This window comes from Mustela putorius, unplaced genomic scaffold (assembly GCF_011764305.1).
Source record: "Mustela putorius furo isolate JIRA1106 unplaced genomic scaffold, ASM1176430v1.1 tig00001433_pilon_pilon_pilon, whole genome shotgun sequence".
Lineage (NCBI taxonomy): Eukaryota > Metazoa > Chordata > Mammalia > Carnivora > Mustelidae > Mustela > Mustela putorius.
The window spans coordinates 317,659-336,457 of NW_025421741.1; the positions used below are offsets into that span (position 1 = coordinate 317,659).

General features: G+C 47.9%; 1 protein-coding gene across 3 annotated transcripts in view; it reads left to right on the forward strand.

Moving 5' to 3' along the window:
• Positions 1-2,029: 2,029 nt before the first annotated feature.
• Positions 2,030-18,799, forward strand: part of PIWIL1 (piwi like RNA-mediated gene silencing 1) — a 35,491-nt gene continuing 18,721 nt past the window's right edge. Inside the window, exons 1-9 of one of the 3 annotated variants that reach the window (XM_004778210.3) lie at positions 2,030-2,131; positions 5,519-5,604; positions 6,094-6,205; positions 10,506-10,631; positions 11,151-11,365; positions 11,714-11,835; positions 11,975-12,055; positions 12,695-12,892; positions 13,527-13,638. In XM_004778210.3, coding sequence (XP_004778267.1) covers positions 5,527-5,604; positions 6,094-6,205; positions 10,506-10,631; positions 11,151-11,365; positions 11,714-11,835; positions 11,975-12,055; positions 12,695-12,892; positions 13,527-13,638 — 1,044 coding nt within the window. In that variant the 5' untranslated portion in view covers positions 2,030-2,131; positions 5,519-5,526. Of the gene's footprint in view, positions 2,132-2,196; positions 2,344-5,518; positions 5,605-6,093; positions 6,206-10,505; positions 10,632-11,150; positions 11,366-11,713; positions 11,836-11,974; positions 12,056-12,694; positions 12,893-13,526; positions 13,639-18,799 lie in introns of those variants that run through there. The other 2 variants (XM_004778208.3, XM_004778209.3) reach the window with 2 other exon arrangements.

Consider the following 18,799-nt stretch of genomic DNA (forward strand, 5'->3'; position numbering starts at 1 on the left):
GCTGGGCCAAATAGCTAGATGCTCCCTAAACATCCCCACCGGCTTGGGCCACAGGGGTCCCTGCAAATCCCATTCACCCTTTCAGACCGCAGCATCAGCATCTGCCAAGTGACCTCCCTCCCAGCAGCCAGGTCCCTCGTAGTGTTCTGCTCCCTCTCCGGGATGGACTCCCACCTCTCCGCCCACCCCCCTACTCCCCAGCACCTGACCAAACTCCTGGAAGGAGAATCTATATCCCTTCACTTTTCAGTTTCTAGCAGGGGCAACACAGTTGTATCCAGTAACTGGAGCCACTGTGTCATGCTGTCGATGTCGAAACTCTTGAAAAAAATGATGCTTCCCCAATGTCTCTCTGTAGCTTTTCTTTTTAAATTTTAGGGGAGGTTTGTGAGTTGCACTGTTTGCACCATCAGAAGCACGAGGGGTTTGCCTCCATCTTGCTGAATCACAACTTCCTATGTCTTTAGAAACCACGCATTTCATACAATGCACACACCAAGATCCTCTGCGGATGGTGTATTCTTAGCAGTCCCAAGGAGTTTAGGCACACAGAGAAGAGAAACGGGAAAAGGGTGACTTCTTTGCTGTAAGCTGCATTCCTGGTATTTCTTGCCCCTGCACCCAGTTGAAACTGTAGACTTATTTCTTGTTTTCTCGCTCCATCTGCTGGCAAGACCACAGAACATCTTTCTCACCAACATGTTAAATTCCTCTTAGAAAAGTGAAGGTTTGTATCGTTTTTTTTCCCCAAACAGTGCCTTCTATTTTTATAAAGTGAAGTCATCCCCCCACACAAAAAAACTGATTGGGTGTCTCCCCTTTTCACATTAATCCTTTCTTTGTGTACGATGTCAAGATCACAGATCTTGCCTTACATTGCTCAAAATTTTCTCAGCAGAAAAATCACCTGGTGTCTCTTAAAATACTTGGCTCCCATTCCAAATCTCTTCAGTCAGGATTACCTGGGAATGTGTTTTTCAGAAGTTTCCCCCTTCTCGGTTTTGACAATCAAGTGAGTGAGGTACACCCTGAAACCCAGAGGGCTCCTTCTGACCCACAGGGGAGACAGTGGACTTGGGGAGGTGGCTTGGGAAAACTTCTGCCCCACCCCACCCCAAGCGCCCTGAATACATGCATAAGCATTAATTAAATGTTTGCTGTATAAATGCAGCTTTAAGACAATCCCTCCAGATAACTGTTGCCACTGCCCCCCTACACTCCATCCTTAAGAAACCCCTGAATCATTACTAGACTTCTCTAGCTACATAGAATCCCATTTCCCAGTCTGACCAAAAAACTGCCCTATTTTACTATGTTTACAATAGTTTCAATTGCGTTGGGTTTGCCCAACGACGAAACAAATTCTCAACGAAGGCATCTAATTCCGGGACCTCGTATTCAGGCGGACCCCGGAGCAGCTGGGGCAGCGTCAGGAGCGATTTGTCAAGAGACGGGGAGTAGCTGGCGGGCCAACTGAACCTGCCGAGTCCCCGGGGAGGGGGCGCGGCCCCGTGCTTTGACCCGCCCCGTAGGTGACGGTGCAGGTAGATGCAGATAAATGCGGCGGCCGACCACCGCCATACACGTCCACACGCGTGCACTGGGCACACCGTCTGTGCACACGTAAATGGGCAGGTGCACAGCCGCCCCGCATTCAGGCTCTGGAATGCGCTTTCTTTTCTTGGGGGCAAAATTCGAATCTCATCTCTCGATTTGAGGAGCTAAATAGCCTCCCATTTGAAGGGGCCACCCAAGGTTCAGTCCGCTGTTTTGCACCTGGTCCGGCTCTCACAGCGGACCCAGGCCGCGGCCCTGGCTCCACGTGGCTTCCCTAGCGGCGAACGAGGCAGGTGTTGGCGTCCGCCACCTGCGGTTACTCTCGGGGCGGGGCCTGGGGCGGGGCTCCTGGGGCTCCGCCCCCCCGAAAACCGCCGTGCACGTGCCAGCCAATCAGGGCGCAGCGCGCGCACGTCCTCGCCGCGCCGTTAGCCCGATGTCACGTGCGGGTGAGTTCACCGCCAGACGCAGGTGTCCTTCCGCGCAGGAAAGGAACGCGGTGCCCCTTCCGCCGGGTCCGCGCCCCGCGACGGCCCGCGAGTCGGAGGGAGCCTCGGCTGATGGTGAAGGGACGGTGAGCGGCGCGGCTCCGCGGCTCCGGGGAGGGCCGGCTCGCCGGGTTAGGCGTCGGGGCGCCAGGTCCGGGCGCGGAGGGATCCGGCGTGCGGTGACGGTTGGCGGCGCGGCAGCTGTTAGCGCGGCGGCGACGACGCGGAGCTGAGGGGTCCGGGGCGCGGCGGCCTGGCCGGGTGCGTGGGCTTCGCCGCGACTGCCGCTGTGCGCCTGGTGAGGACGGCGCCGGGACGCGGGGAAGGCCTGAGGGCGCGCTGCGGGGTCCGAGGGGGCGGTCCCGGCCCTGCCCGGGCATGGGGCCACCTGCGAGGTCAGGGCGCGCTCCGGGACGTGGCTGCGGCTCGGGGGCTACTCTTCGGGGCACGAGGCGTCCCGGATGCTGCTTGGGTTGGGGGCGCTCTGCGTGGCTGGGTCTGGGGCGCTCCTGGGCAGGCCGAGGGCCGTGGGGGCCGTTGTCTGGGTTGCGGGTGCTCCTTCCTGGACGCTGCGGGGCACGGCCTGCGGGGGGCGCACTGCGCGGGCCGACGGCGTTCCTCGGCGCTGCCCGGGGCGGGACAGGGGCCCCGCGGGGCGGGGCTGAGCCTGGGTGCTGCCCCGCGGCGGCCGGTGTGCGGGGGCAGGGGCCGTGGCTGCCGGTGTGCGGGGACGGGCCGCGGCGGCCGGTGTGCGGGGGCAGGGGCCGTGGCTGCCGGTGTGCGGGGACGGGCCGCGGCGGCCGGTGTGCGGGGACGGGCTGGGGCGGCGGGTCGTTCGCAGCCGGGTCTCCCGGGCCCCATCGTCTGTGGCCCCGGGTGTCCCGAGAGCGGGCGGGTGTAGCGGGAGCCGCGGCCGCGCGGACAGCCCCGCCCGTGTGCGGTGCCGTGGGAGGCCTGGGCACGCGGGAGGCCGCTGGGTCGGCCGCGGGGGCCTCGTCTGTCTGACCGGCGGGGGGACAGCCCGGTGCCGGGCCGGGTGCCGGGGCGACCTGCGGCTCGCAGGCTGGCGGGCAGGGGTGCGGCGGCGGGAGGAGCCCCGAGCGAGGAGCGAGGCGCCGACGCTGGTGTCCCTCCGCACAGCGGCCGTGCGACCCCTGAGCGCGGCGCGTCGGGCCCCGGGAGCAGGCTCGGGGCGTGCGGCCGCCCGGCTGCAGGCAGCATTGGGCGCAGAGGCCTCAGTGCGTGGCAGTTGTCGTGTCCCGGCCTGCGCCGGCCGCGCTCTGCAGCCGCGCCTGGAAGCGGCTGGGCTGGGGGCGGCCGGTGCAGGGGCTGGATCTGCCGAGCCCCCGCGCTGGCTTCTGCGCCGCGAGGCCCGCCCCGTGGGACAGTGTCCGGGAAGGTCCTGCCGGAGCCACGAACCTCGGAGCTGCGAACGCCGAGACCAGTGGGACCCTGCCTTGCAGCGGAGCGACCTTCAGCGTCGGTGGTGCCGCAGGCCGGCCCTTGGTGCTCACAACCTTGCGGGTCTCCGCGCAGTGACGGTGGAATCCCGCCCTCCTGTTGGCCGCAGGGCCCACGTTCGGCTGCACCAGCTCCCCTGCCCCCGTGCCCTGCGGCCTCACTCGGCGTCTTGCAGCTGCACCCGCCGCGCTTCCCCGGAGCCCGGCGTCTCGTGCCCGCGGCTGCGGGTCTCTGGCACCGCCTGGGCAGGAGGCCGCTGCAGCGTGTAGCTGAGTTGCTGCTTGCTTCCCTGCTAGAACGTTCGGCTCAGTTCCTTCATAAACTTAAAAAGTCGTCGTTCCAGTTTTATCTGCCTTTCCCGCGAGCGCTAAGACGGGGCGAGAGTTCACTGCGCGCCCGGCGCCCTGAAAGCCCTTCCTGCGTGTTGTCACTGGAAACGCGCGCTGGGCCTGCGGGGCGCTTCATTCAGACGCTTTCACAAGTGAACGCACGAATCTCAGGTTCTGTCCCTTCTGTGAGGGACTCGTAGCGCTGAGGTCTCCACCCTGTGTGACCTGATACGCTTTCTGCTCCGTGGTGGGGGTGAGGGCGTGCATCCGCTCTTATGCATGGCGATCGCTCTGCCCTGAGCATGGGCCCTGGCTCCCAGCCACTTCACGGTGCTGCTGAGCTGGAGAGCAACAGACGAGGCATTGGAAGAGCGAGGACCCTGTCCTTTTTCTTTACAGACACGGCAGATGGTCGTGCCTCTCGCCAAGACAAGATGGGGGGCATAAATGGTGTGCTGTAGAAGATGGCGGTTTGGGTGTGTTTACGCTGCGCATTGTGCTGTGGGAGGACCCAGGAGTGTGCAGCAGACACGTGGAAGAGTTAGGGAAACGGCCTGACCTCAAACATGCCGTGTGGGCCCAGTTTCATAGATACACACCCACATGTGAAAAGAGTTGGTCACCAGCCTCTGAGGTCTCTTAAGTTTTCCCTAAGTTTGGTTGAGATAGTAATTCAGCAGGTGACTGTCCATATTAAACAAGCCCTGCACCGTAGCCCTGCCACCCAGCATGTCCAGTCCACCGTAAGCACTTATGTTCATTGAAGGTAGTGGACACTGCCTTTAGCTCGGTTAGGAGAGGTGCGATGAACAGGTGCTGACTCAGAAACTTACTGTGGAGTCTTCAGTACATCTAAAGGAATTCAAAACCACACTGAGATACCACCTTACACCAGTCAGAAGGGCCAAAATTAACAAGACAAGAAACAACGGGTGTTGGAGAGGATGTGGAGAAAGGGGAACCCTCTTGCACTGTGGCTGGGAATGCAAGTCGGTGCAGCCACTCTGGAAAACAATGTGGAGATTCCTCAGAAAGTTAAAAATAGAGCTACCCTATGACCCTGCAATTGCACTACTGGGTATTTACCCCAAAGATACAGATGGAGTGAAAAGAAGGGCCATCTGTACCCCAATGTTCATAGCAGCAATAGCCACGGTGGCCAAACTGTGGAAAGAACCAAGATGCCCTTCAACGGACGAATGGATAAGGAAGATGTGGTCCATATACACTATGGAGTATGATGCCTCCATCAGGAAGGACGAATACCCAACTTTTGTAGCAACATGGACGGGACTGGAAGAGATGATGCTGAGTGAAATAAGTCAAGCAGAGACAGTCAGTTATCATATGGTTTCACTCACTTGTGGAGTATAATGAATAGCACAGATGACATGGGGAGAAGGAGAGGAGAAGTGAGATGGGGGAAATTGGAGGGGGAGACAAACCATGAGAGACTGTGGGCTCTGAGAAATGAACTGAAGCTTTCGGGGGAGAAGGGGGTGGGGGGTTTGGTGAGCCTGGTGGTGGGTATTGCATGGAGCGCTGGGTGTGGTGCATAAACAGTGAATTTTGGAACACTGAAAAGAAAATAAAACGGGAAAAAAAAATAAAGGGAACGTTGCAGAAACAGTCAAATGTAATCATGTATGTTGAGTGTTGTCTTTACAATTGTTTCCTCTCTAGGAAAAAAAATGACTGGGCGAGCCAGAGCGAGAGCCAGAGGACGCGCCCGTGGGCAGGAGACAGTGCAGCATGTGGGGGCCACTGCGGTGAGTGCTTGACCTTTCCCCTACAGAGCATGTCCTTGTAAAACAAAAACCTACATCTTTATTGGCTTAGGCTGTTGAAGATAAGTTTAAAAACTGTTCTGTGAAGGATGCAGGAGCCGAACAAGAATGATCCTGTTCCATTTCCTGAGCATTGGAACAGCCGATTCTTTAGTTAGTGACTCTTCTTCTTCTTTTTTTTTTTTTAATTTTATTTACATCCAATTAATCATAGTGTAATACTAGTTTCAGAGGTAGAGTTCAGTGATTGTTCAGCTGTGTACCACACCCAGCGCTCCTTCCATCCTGAGCCCGCCTTAATGCCCATCAGCTAGTCAGTGATCCTTCTTGAAGAAGCTGCTTTAGGGGAATACTTAGTTACTAACATAGACCAGTTTTGTTTGAACGTCTTAGACTTGCTGAAGACTGTTTCCTCTGACCTGTGACCTTTTGACATGAAAAGAATGCTGTTTGTTTGCATTATCGCCGTAGAGTCAGCAGCCTGGCTATATCCAGCCCAGGCCTCAGCAGCCACCAGCGGAAGGGGAGTTAGTTGGCCGTGGACGACAGAGAGGAGCAGTGGGAGCACCCGCCAAGCCCCAAGGTGAAGGGAGAGTGAAAAGATCTCCTGTGCGCGCGCAGTAGTAGACGTGAAGCGGTAACCAGCATGCGGAGTCATTATAAAAAGGGGCCCCTGCCGTCCTTCAGGAAGAACAGACCCTTTCTCTCAGCGGTGCAGCCTGGACTTAGGAAGGTGCCACAGGATTTTTCTCCTTGGAAATGAAAAAGTGTATTCTTGCCAGGGCCCCGTATTAGCTCTTGCAGAATGATTAAGTTCTGAACTAACCATCCATGTGCCGACTCATTAGTCATTGAGAACTTTTTGGCATCGCTAGTGATTTCATCACAAGCTGAACTGCCTTTAACATGTGTAACTTTGGTCTCCTGGGGGTTGCCCTGGCTGGCCATGTTTCTCAGCTGCAAAACCCAGGCCAAAGTTATGACCGCTGATGAGGTCAGCACACCAGTTCGGATTACAAAAATTGTGTTTTTTCAGTACTTAGTTACAAACGTGAATTATTTAGATGCTTGATAAAAGATTTATTTTACAGTTACATTTGGTTTTGATACAGGAAACACCCCTGTGCACACAGGGAATTAACTAAGGACATGGCTTTCCAGCTAGGGTGGGCATGGAAGTGTGCTTTTGGGGAAACTTAGCGTGGAGGAAGCCGGCTAGCAAGAAGGCAGAGCCGCTTTCCTCTCTGTGCTACATTCCCCCCTTCTCCGAATCACAGCTAGTGACGTCATTGAACAGTAGAGGGTGAATAAATCTAAGATTTTAGGGTGGTGTGAACGGCTGTGTCAGCTACTGGGCAGCCTGAAAACTTCCTGAAACACAGAGCATTCTTGGGAAACCACAATGTTTAACAAGCCAGGGAGCGCGTGGAGAGGGAAATGAAGGGGCAGTGCCTTGAAGCCTGCAGAAAACATTGAGTCTTCATAAAGACGCTTAAGCCAAGGGAACGCTTTTTACCTCTTTGTTCTGCACCATTTTATTTTTTGCCATTTTACAAATGCTGACAGTGGAAAACTGCTGCTACTCCCTGTGGGCTGGTAGAATTGTGCCAGCTTTGGGATACATGGAGCAGTTGCGATGGTACATTCACTAGCAGGTCCCCTCATGGGAAGGCAGTTGTCTGTCAGTGGGAGGGTGCTGACTGTCCTGCTCTGTACCCCACACTGCGAACACCTGACCAGGAAGAGCCAGCACTGCCCTATTGGTCGAGCACCCCGTACCACTGCCCTACATCCTACAAAACCAAGTGTTATCTCTGTATCTTTAACAAATATGTGATTGTATAAATCTTTGCACAGACAACTTTGAGGAAAAACATCGGTTAATAGTGCTACCCTTGAAGAGTCAGAGGAGGAGAGGGTCTTTCATTTATGTATCCAATTTGCCACTTTTTCGATGTAAGATACGTTATTTTTCAAGATGTCTGATGAGAGTTCATTCATGGGCAGTCATCTCTTTATAAAATTATAGGATTTTGCCCAGTTTCTCCTCTATACTTGGTATCTGAGTTTCTATGACACTTTCCCATCTCTAAAAAGCTAGTATCTAACTTTATATGTAAAGGTCACTGTGAGGATTAAATAATACTTGGAATAACAAATGCAAGGCCCTATTTCACAACTTTTCACTGCTGTTGTAAGCATTATATCTGAGAAGTATTTGTCATAAATGTTCAAGTGTTTACTGAATTTTAGAAATTGACAAGTTTAACAGATTTTCTATGAATGAAACCTTGCCTAGGACCGTGGTTTGCATTCTGTAAGTGGGGTGTGGATATGTGGAGGGTTCTTAAACAGCAGTAGCAACAGCAGGCTTGTGTTTTTAATCACTCCAGCAGCTACACAGAAGGGAAGTTCTAGGCACACCTTGAAGTTACTGCAGCTCCAGTTCTAGACCACTGCAATAAAGCAGACCTCATAAAGCGAGTCCGATGAATTGTTTGGTTTCCCGGGTTTTATAAGAGTTGACACCATACCGTAGGCTATTAAGTGTGCAGTAACATTATGTCTAAACTGTATATACTGCTAAGAAATTGTAACCATTATTTGCGTTTTCAGCAAATTGTAATTACTGACCACAGATCACCATAACAAATATAATAACAAAAGAGTTTGAACTAGTGTGAGAATTACCAGGATGTGACACAAATGAAATGAGCAAATGTTGGAAAAATGGCACCAGTAGACTTGTTTACCACAGAGTTGCCACAAACCTTCAGTTGTAAGAACTGCAGTATCCGCGAAGCACAGTAAAGTTAGGTGTCCTTATAATTAGCAAGCTTTCCAATTTTATTCATTCTAAAACCTGTCCTCTTTACAGATTGACCCATAAGGTTTGGCTAACTGTAAAAGTTGTGTTGTATATAGAGAGGGAAACAGACTTCATTGTTTGTATTCAGAAACTTGCAGTCAAGTTTACATATCCAGAATTGAATTTTTTTTTTAATTTTTTTTTATTTATTTGAGAGAGAGTGAGAGCATGAGAGGGAAGGTCAGAGGGAGCAGCAGACTCCCCGCGGAGCCAGGAGCCTGATACGGGACATGATCCCGGGACTCCGGGATCATGACCTGAGCCAAAGGCAGTCGCTTAACCAACTGAGCCACCCAGGTGCCCCAGAACTGAATTTTAAGACAAACTCAAATTTTTCAGGAAAACAGCTGCCGTGACCTGTTATTGTTACCAGCTTGGATTCGGTATGCCTGACCTGCATTAGTATAGTTAATCAACCAAGACCAAGGCTACTTTAAATTGAAAGTCTCTGGTATAAAAATTTCAAGGGAAACAGAACAGTTATGTATTTGAAGGACTTTTAAATAAGTCCCTGAATATCCTGAGGTAAAACAACCTACATATTTAGCAACACCTTTAAAGGGGTTTATAAATTATATTTTCATGTAAAACTCAACATGCCCATGAAGTGCATCAGTTTTTCAGGTAAGGAAGTTGAAACTCATGTTGGAATAAGTTGCTTCCAGAGTATATCAGGAACCAATATTCTGTTAAAGCCCAGTTCCTTCTCTAACAAAAAAGTCCAGAAGTTGGCACTTCAGAGCTAGTCCTGGCATTGGTGGTCAGAAGAAAAATGGCCTTTTCGATTGTTTTGTTCTTTTGTCTTGACTTTTGTCATTAAGGCTTATGTTTGGTGATCACATCCAGATTCCAGGCAAGACTGACAGGTCAAGGGTCCCAGAGAACATAGACACTGGCTGCTGACTCCCTTTCAAGGCACTTTCCCAGAGGTTGATCCGGCAATTTCTGTAAACCTCTTAGGCCATCCTTCCCTCTTGGGAAGATGGAATTCTAGTCCATTAGGTATGACTCCCTAAAAAAATCCAATTTTTAAAAAGAAGACTGAGGGCTTATGGAGGCCACCAAAGTGTCTGGTACTCAAGGTACGGTCCCTATTAACTGAAAGCTGCATTTGTAATAGCAGATGACCGAGGCCACGTTCATTCTTCGGCCCACACCACACTGTTGATGAGATGCACTTCTGTATGATGTACAAATTGAAGGATTCAATAATTTTGGATGTTATAATCAGCTTTGGAAACCACATGAACTTCTAGCTAATCTGTCCCACTGGGCCATGTGTATGGTGGCCGTGGGGTACACATAGGATGATCCTGTCTGTTCTTTTTTGTTGTTGTTATTTGTTTTTGTTTTGTTTTTTGTTTTGTTTTTTAAGATTTTATTTATTTATTTGACAGAAATCACAAGTAGGCAGAGAGGCAGGCAGAGAGAGAGAGAGGGAAGCAGGCTCCCTGCCGAGCAGAGAGCCCGATACGGGACTCGATCCCAGGACCCTGAGATCATGACCTGAGCCGAAGGCAGCGGCTTAACCCACTGAGCCACCCAGGCGCCCGATCCTGTCTGTTCTTAAGGAATTAGTGAGGAAATGACACTAGACATTTACACATTAAAACCTATGAATCACCGATTCCTATAGCTATAAGTGCATCATAAAACTGTGAAGAATACTTCTGTTTAGGCTCTTAGGTTGTTATCAGAACTGTGATTTCCCAGCCACTAAGCATGCTCCTGAGTTCTTGAATCCCAAGCCAGTTGTCTTAGTTTTTTTTTTGGTTTTGGTTTTGGTTTTGGTTTTTAACACGGATGTATCTTACAGGGGACCAACTGAATTTACCTGGGGCAGTGGCAAACGGTTTATAAAAGTCCTAGCTGAGGTGCCCTGGCCAACAGATAACCTGTGAAATTTCTAAACAGTATCTTAGTACCTCTGTACCTTTTAGGGTCCATGTAGTACTTTGGGAATTAATGTCATCATTGTTTCATGTGACATAGGATATCATTTTTTTTTTTTAAGAGATCCAGATATCTGCTGGATTTCAGGAGTTATCATTAGCAGAGAGAGGAGGTCGTCGTAGAGACTTTCATGATCTTGGTGTGAATACAAGACAGAACCTGGACCATGTTAAAGAATCAAAAACAGGTGAGTTAATTATGAAGAATGCAGTTTCCTGGGATTACTTTTTGAGTACACAGAACACTGAATTGAAGCCCTTTATTTTACATATTTATTTGTATGGTGTAGTAGTAGGGAGAAAAAGCACATTTGGTCAGGATCCAGCTTTTCCGATGGCTTTTCCATTTCCCTCTCTCTTTTGACTTTAATGAAATAGGTTGTCAGTGTCTTCAGCTGCACTGAAATGTTTTACTGTTACATAACTTTTTTTCTTTTAAAACTTCTTGCCACAGAGATTTGGTGGGTTCTGATGTAGATTACTTAGTCTAAGGAGGATTTATTCTTAAACATATGCTTGTGGGAACTTAAGTGTGGGTAGGATAGTCGTACTCAAAGTCAGTTGTCTGAGAAGTTCAGTGTTGTATGCTGTTCTTAGCCTTTTGTTACAGATCTGTGTCTGCTTTGTCACGGTAGGAAAGAGTAGGAAAGATTTCAGGGAAGAATGAACTTGTTATTTTGTTAATGAAACGTGACTCGTTCTTACAGGTTCTTCAGGCATTATAGTAAGGCTGAGCACTAATCATTTTCGATTGACGTCCCGTCCCCAGTGGGCCTTATATCAGTATCACATTGACTATAACCCACTGATGGAAGCCAGAAGACTCCGATCAGCTCTTCTTTTTCAACATGAAGACTTAATTGGAAGGTGTCATGCTTTTGATGGAACAATACTATTTTTACCTAAAAGACTACAGCACAAGGTTATTTTAAAATGTTGGGTTGGGGAGAGGGTGATGTAGGATTTCCACCTCAAAAGCAGAACTGCCACAATCTAGGGTAGCTTTTAGAGAAACTCCAGTGGTCTTCTGTCTCACAGTTTTAATGAACGCAGAGGGGCCTTTGGCATTACTGTGTCATTTTCAAATCCGCCTGAAAAACGTGATGACAATTATAATAAGGCCCATAACCACTCTTCTCATAGTCATTCTTTTTTTAATTTAAAACTTTTCCATACTTTTCACTGTTGCCTTTTTAGCAGGAATTATGTGATTGGGATTATTAGTTTCTCTTAACAATTAAAAGTTTGGTTTTCCACTGCTCTGGCTCAGGTTACTGAAGTGTTCAGTCAGACCCGAAATGGAGAGCATGTGAGGATAACAATCACCTTAACAAATGAACTCCCACCTACGTCACCAACATGTTTGCAGTTCTATAATATTATTTTCAGGAGGTATGTTGGTGTTTTCTTAACATTTTACTAAGAAAAATTAAAAACCTAGAGAAGAGTTGAAAGACCAGTGTGGTGAGTCCCTGTGCATGAAGACACTTAACCAGTATTTGCTCCTGTCTTCTGACCTTTGAATTTCTAGGCTCTTGAAGATCATGAATTTACAGCAAATTGGACGGAATTACTATAACCCAAGTGACCCAATCGATATTCCAAATCATAGGTTTGTATGAAGTGGAACCTTTCTGTTCCTTAGGTATGATCACAGACTTTGAAAATGATGTTCTTATTTGAAATAATCAAATTTATTACTGGGGCTGTTAGTGGTACCCGTCATGTTAAGTAAATATTTAACTTGATTTGAATAATAAGAGACATCCTAGAACACTTGGATATAAAAACATCACGTGATACTCCTCTCTCACTAGGGAAGCATGAAGGGTTGTCCAACACTGTATTTGCTTTTGGGAAACAAAATTTATGAGCTAATGAAGATTGTTTCAGAAGTTCCTGTAGTGTATCCAAGTGTGGTACACACAGTTTAGGGTTATTGTACTAATTATAGATGCTTTTGATTAGACTGGCAACCGTTTCAAGTTTTACCAACATAAAAAATCATTTAATAAAGTTAGTGTATTCAAAATGGAGTTTGAATTATTTTACTATAAAACAACGTTCGTTGTTGAGGATCTTAGAGGGATCTTTATCTGGGCCCATGTAAAACCTAGAAATAACTAAATTTACTCAATTCGAGAATTTTGTACTTTAGATCTAATTAATAAAGGAGAAGAACACACTTTGATGTACATAGAACATGGCAGGGTTGTTCATAGGGTCCCTTCATTGCTCTCCTGTTTGACAGGTTGGTGATCTGGCCTGGCTTCACCACCTCTATCCTCCAGTACGAGAACAACATCATGCTTTGCACGGACGTCAGTCACAAAGTCCTTCGCAGCGAAACCGTGTTAGATTTCATGTTCAACTTGTATCATCAAACGGAAGAACACAAATTTCAAGAACAAGTTTCTAAGGAGCTAATAGGTTTAATTGTTCTTACCAAGTAAGACGCTCTTTAAAATATGAAATAATCATTTTGCAAGTCTTAAGATCGTGTAGCTTTCTAGTCCATCCTCTTAGAATGTAGGGTTTATGGTGGAGGAGTGGGAATAGGATGAAAACGGGGAAGAGGTGTTTTTGACGTTTCTCAAGATGCAAGCTGTCAGGGGGAGCATGTTCTTTTGAAAAGGACAAATATTTAATAACTTCTTTCCTTTTTAGCCTTCATTTTATTTTCTAGTACTTCACTTACTTCCCCACCCATCTAGCGTGGTCTTTAAGAAGTTTTCCCTTTGTCTTCCTGTGACATCATATATTACTAAGTGATTTGGAAGTTTACAGAGACTACATACTATCTGTATCTAGCTTCTTTTTTAATGTATTTTATTTTATTTTTTCAGTGTTCCAAGATTCATTGTTTATGCACCACCCCCAGTGCTCCATGCAGTCCATGCCCTCCATAATACCCACCACCAGGCTCACCCAACCCCCCTACCCCTCTCCCCTCCAAAACCCTCCGTTTGTTTCTCAGAGTCCACAGTCTCTCATGCTTCGTCTCCCCCTCCGATTTCCCCCAATTCACTAATACTCTTTGTACAATTCTAATCAAAGACTAATAAATCCCAACCGTTGCACAGGTATAACAATAAAACCTACAGAGTAGATGATATTGACTGGGACCAGAATCCAAAGAGTACCTTTAAGAAAGCGGATGGTTCTGAAGTCAGTTTCTTAGAGTACTACAGGAAGGTAAGAAGATCATGTAGTCTTTATCTTTTTCATGTCAATTGTTTAGGCCTTAGGAAAAATGTGAACTATCTTCAGTAGGATTTTCTTGTACACATGGAACAAGTTGCTTTGAAAGCTGTATATAAATATATTTATTAAGGCCGTAATAACATAGTTTATATATAGCTCATTATCACATGAGAAGTGCTTGGTCCTGTTCCCTTTTTCCTAGTAAAATGAAAGATTGTTTTGAATTTAAGCTTGTGGAGGACAAACAAGGTAATTGGTAATGAATAGTACAAGTTTAGTGACCCATATCCTGTCATGAACACTTCTTTTAACTTCACCCAGGGATGGGGGTTAAAGGCGGGTAAATCCTCAGCATCAGTTGTGCTAAATCTGCATATAGGTTAACTCTTTTTTTATTTTGTATCTAAATTCAATTTAGTTAACATATACTGAATTATTAGTTTCAAGGGTAGAATTGAGTGATTCATCAGTTGCATGTAACACCCAGAGCTCCTTCCATCCCATGCCCTCCTTCATGCTCATCACTCGGTTACCCGTCTCCCACCCGCCTCCCCTCCAGCAACCCTCGGTTTGTTTCCTATAGTTAAGAATCTCTTATAGATTGTCTCCCTTTCTGGTTTCATCTTAATTTTTCTGCTTGTCCTCTATGTTCATCTGTTTTGTTTCTTAAATTTCACATGAGTGAAATCATATGGTGTTTGTCTCTGATTTATCTCACTTAGCATAGCACCCTCTGGTTCTGTCCATGTCGTTGCACATGGCAAGATTTTTTTCTTTTTAATGGTTGAGTAATATCCCATTGTACATATATACCACATCTTCTTTATCCATTTATCTGCCAATGGACATCTGGGCTCTTTCCATGGTTAGGCTGTTGTGGACATTGTTGCTATAAACGTTGGGTTACAGGTGCTCCTTCAGATCCCTGCATTTGTATCTTTGGGATAAATATCCAGTAATGCAGTTGCTGGGTCGTAGGGTAGCTCTACTTTCAACTTTCTGAGGAACCTCCACACTGGTTTCCAGAGTGGCTGCACCAGCGTGCATTCCCACCAACAGTGTAGGAGGCTCCCCTGTCTCCCCGTCCTTGTCAACACCTGTTGTTTCCTGACTTGTTAATATTGGCCATTCAGACCGGTGTGAGGTGGGAACTCACTGTGGTTTTGATTTGTATTTCCCTGATGCCAAGAGATGTGGAGCACTCTTTCATGTGTCTGTTGGCCATTTGCATGTCCTCTTTGGAGAAATGTCTTCATGTTTTCTGCCTATTCCTTGACTGGATTATTTGTTCTTTGGGTGTTGAGTTTGATAAGTTTATAGATTTTGGATACTGGCCCTTTATCTGATACGTCATTTGCAAATATCTTCTCCCATTCTGTCGGTTGTCTTTTGGTTTTGTCGACTTTTTCCTTTGCTGTGCAAAAGCTTTTGATCTTGATGAAATCCCAATAGTTCATTTTTGCCCTTGCTGCCCTTGCCTTTGGCGATGTTTCTAGGAAGAAGTTGCTGCGGCTGAGGTCGAAGGGGTTGCTGCCTGTGTTCTCTAGGATTTTGATGGATTCCATTTAGGTCTTCCATCCATTTTGGGTCTGCCTTTGTGTGTGGTGTAAGACAGTGGTCCAGTTTCATTCTTCTGCATGTGGCTGTCCAGTTTCCCCAGCAACATTTATTGAAGAGACGGTCCCCTTTCCATTGGACATTCTTTCCTGCTTCGTCAGAGATTAGTTGACCATAGAGCTGAGGCTCCATATCTGGGCTCTCTATTCTGTTCCGTGGATCTATGTGTCTGTTGTTGTGCCAGTACCATGCTGTCTTGATGACAGCTTTTTAATAAAGCTAGACATCTGGAATTGTGATGCCACTAGGTTTGGTTTTCTTTTTTGACATTGCTTTGGCTATTGGGGGGCTTTTCTGATTCCATGCAAATTTTAGGATTATTTTTTAAAAGATTATTTATTTATTTGACAGAGATCACAGGTAGACAGAGAGAGAGGGGGAAGTAGGTTCCCTGTGGAGAGGAGCTCAGTCCCAGGACCCTGGGATGATGACCGAAGACGAAGGCAGAGGATTAACCCACTGAGCCACCCAGGCTCCCCATTGTGTGATTTTCTAATACTAGTTCCGTGCAGGCGGTTCTAGCTGTTGCTGTGGTAATCCTTGAAAAAAGTGCCGAGGCAAATGGGAGCAAGAAAGACCCACTGCCCACTGGAAGTACAGTGTTTACATCAGAATGCACACTAATGTGGTCGCTCGGGTGAGCACATCTGCCCCCTGAATCTTTAAGAGCTTGTGTGCTGTTTGATGTGCTGTTACAAGTGCTGGAGGAGTAGTTCTAAAACATGAATCAGTTAAAATCTTAACGCTTATCTTTAAAGTGCTAAGATTTATTTCATGTTTTTCCCACATTCAGTACATTTCTTATTTCTAAAAAGCTGAATAAAGAATCCATGTTTGTGTCTTATGTCAGAATTACACAGCAGACTGGTGACCTCGAAATGTCTTTTGTACTGGTTGCGTACTATTGCCCGAGCTTCAGCTGCTCTGCTGTGAATGAAAAGATCAGACAACACTCTGGAAGGAATTGATTCTCTGAGAAGCCACCTTAAGAGCTGCTCTTCTGGGTCACCTGCATGGCCCAGTGGTGAAGCGTCTGCCTTTGGCTCAGGTCATGATCTCCAGGTCCTGGGTTTGAGCCCCACGTTGGGCTCTCTGCTTAGCAGGGAGCCTGCTTCTCCCTTTCTCTGCCTGCTGCTCTGCCTTCTTAATGCTCACTTCACTTTCTATCAAGTAAAGAAATAAAATGTTTTTAAAAAGCTGCTCTTCTTTTGGGCAAAATGAAAATAGGTCAGGGGCCATCTCAGCTTGATTTCCCTACCACTGTTTTTACCCTCTTAACTCCTTGGGGACCCCAGTCATATTTAACCTAGATTCCTTCTGGGTGTGGGAGTTACTGTGAGAAATGAGCATTTTCCTGTGGTTTCTAATCACTGTTGGGACAGGAACAGTTGGTATATATCAACAGCGGTTATAAAGGAGACGCTTGTGGAAAGTTTGGTTTCCACCTGAGGCCAGGCCAGGGGAGGGTCTCCTTCTCTGACTAGTAGTGAGTCTTAAACACCAGCATACTCCTCTCCAAGTGGCCTACTTGTTGACATACTTGAAAGTTCTGCCTGGAACTCCCAATTTCTCCATAGTAACTTGTTAGGTGATCTCCAGGCTCGTCTATGCTATAGTTGACAGTTCTCAAATTTCTAGCTCTAGCCCAGTCATGTGTAAGTCTGCTTGTTCTCGATAACTGCACTCTCAAGACCGCTTCCGTGTGGCTAACGCTGAACATGTTCTGGCCCCCGTGCCGTGCTCTGATCAGCACAGAGACTGTAACTTCCACAGGGCCAGAGGGTTCTGGGTTTATGTGCAGCACCCCCACCCCCCAGTTCCTAGGAAGGCACTCAGGCATCTGAATGAACAAATGCGTAACAGGTAGCTAAAACCTCGGGCCTGCGGGCCTTTTCTCACCGTGCAGTGCTGCTGGTGGCCTCACCTTCTGAAATGCCTCCGACCGCCGCCTCTGGGTAGCCGCCCTGCCCATTCTGTGCAGGCCCCATGCCCATGCTGGTCTCCATTTGCATTTCTCCTGCTTTCCGATCCATTTTCAGACGTTACTCTTCTCCCCACAGTACTGGCGTGCATTGGTGTGTGTCCAGTGAGAGCCCAAGTGATGTAGTCCCTGCCTGCATGTTGATGCTCGTCTCCTCGCTCTCCCTGGCCATCTCCTCTGACCCCAGGCGGCTCCTGCCTGGAACACTACACGCCTGACTCGTGATCTTAGCCTTAGACTCAGCACAGATGATTTCTGTCGGAAGCCTTCTCTCACAGCCGGGACTGACTGGGCATCTTTAGTCCACAGTCCGTCAGAATGGTGCACGGTTGAGATGTTTCTAAGAATCACGGCATTCTCAGGACTTCCTAGGACAGGTGCGGTTTTCATGATAAGTGATGGCTTGGATGTTCTATGTTAAAAATCATATTTAAGCAGCACTGGGAGTGGAAGAGAGAAGGGCCTTTAAAAGGGAGGATCAAGGTCAGTTTTAAAAAGAAAAGTTTTGGCAGTAATGTTAAATGCATTAAGTAGTCATAGTGGGTTTTTAGACCTACTACCTAAACCTAAAGTAGTAGATTTTTAGATGTAAGGGAAGATGGTAAAAGAACTGGGCCCTAAGAATATAGGAAGGGGATCCCAAAGTTGTACAACAAGGAACCATGCACTGAAGGCCCATTGGTGAGATCGGGAGGATGTAGGAAATGTGTCTGATTCCACTTCCACGCACCTACTCGTGTGTGCACCCATTAAGTGACGTGCAAGGGAGGGGGTGGTCAGCGGGTGGACGCCAGGAAAGAAGGTGGTATGATGAAATATGTCATGTAGGCACAGGGAGCAAGAGTCAGTTAAGAGCTGCTTGAAATTTCCTTCCCCAAATAGGAAAATGAACTTTTCCGCTCAATGGTTGGTAAGGAGTTCTGTATAGGACAAAGTCAGAACAGACTGCAATTCCTGGTCTCTTCGTTGCTAAGGGTAGGTGGCCTGGACCTTGGCCTAGGAAGGGACTAAGGAACAGGAAGCACTTCTTCTGTTGAAGGGCTGTCGTGGTGCTCAGCCTCTGCACACTGAAGGCCGATGTGTGGCTCTCTGAACGTAAGAAGAGAAGGCACAGGACGTGCTGGGAAAGAGGGTCTCGAGAACATGGGGTCAGAAACAAGCGGAGATGACACAAGGAAACCTGTCCCATTCGAGGGTTGCAGACCCGAGGCCTGCGAGCCATCTTAGGTGCATGTGAACTCACCAAAACTCACAGTTTTGGTTTTCTTTTTTTACCAGTTGTGAAAAACGTGCCTTAGGGATTGCATGTGGGGAATCTTAAGACCGCCGAATTGAGGGGCGCTTGGATGGCTCAGTCCGTTAAGCATCTTAGGGCCTGATCTCGAGGTCCAGGGAGTGAGCGCCATGTGGGGCTGCCCGCTCAGCTGGGAGTCTGCTTCTCCCTCTGACCCTCCCGACTCTCATGCTTGCTTGCTCTCAAGTAACATCTTTTTGTTGGTGTCTGTTTTATCGTGTTCAGTTAGCCAGGATACAGTACGTGATTAGGTTTTGATG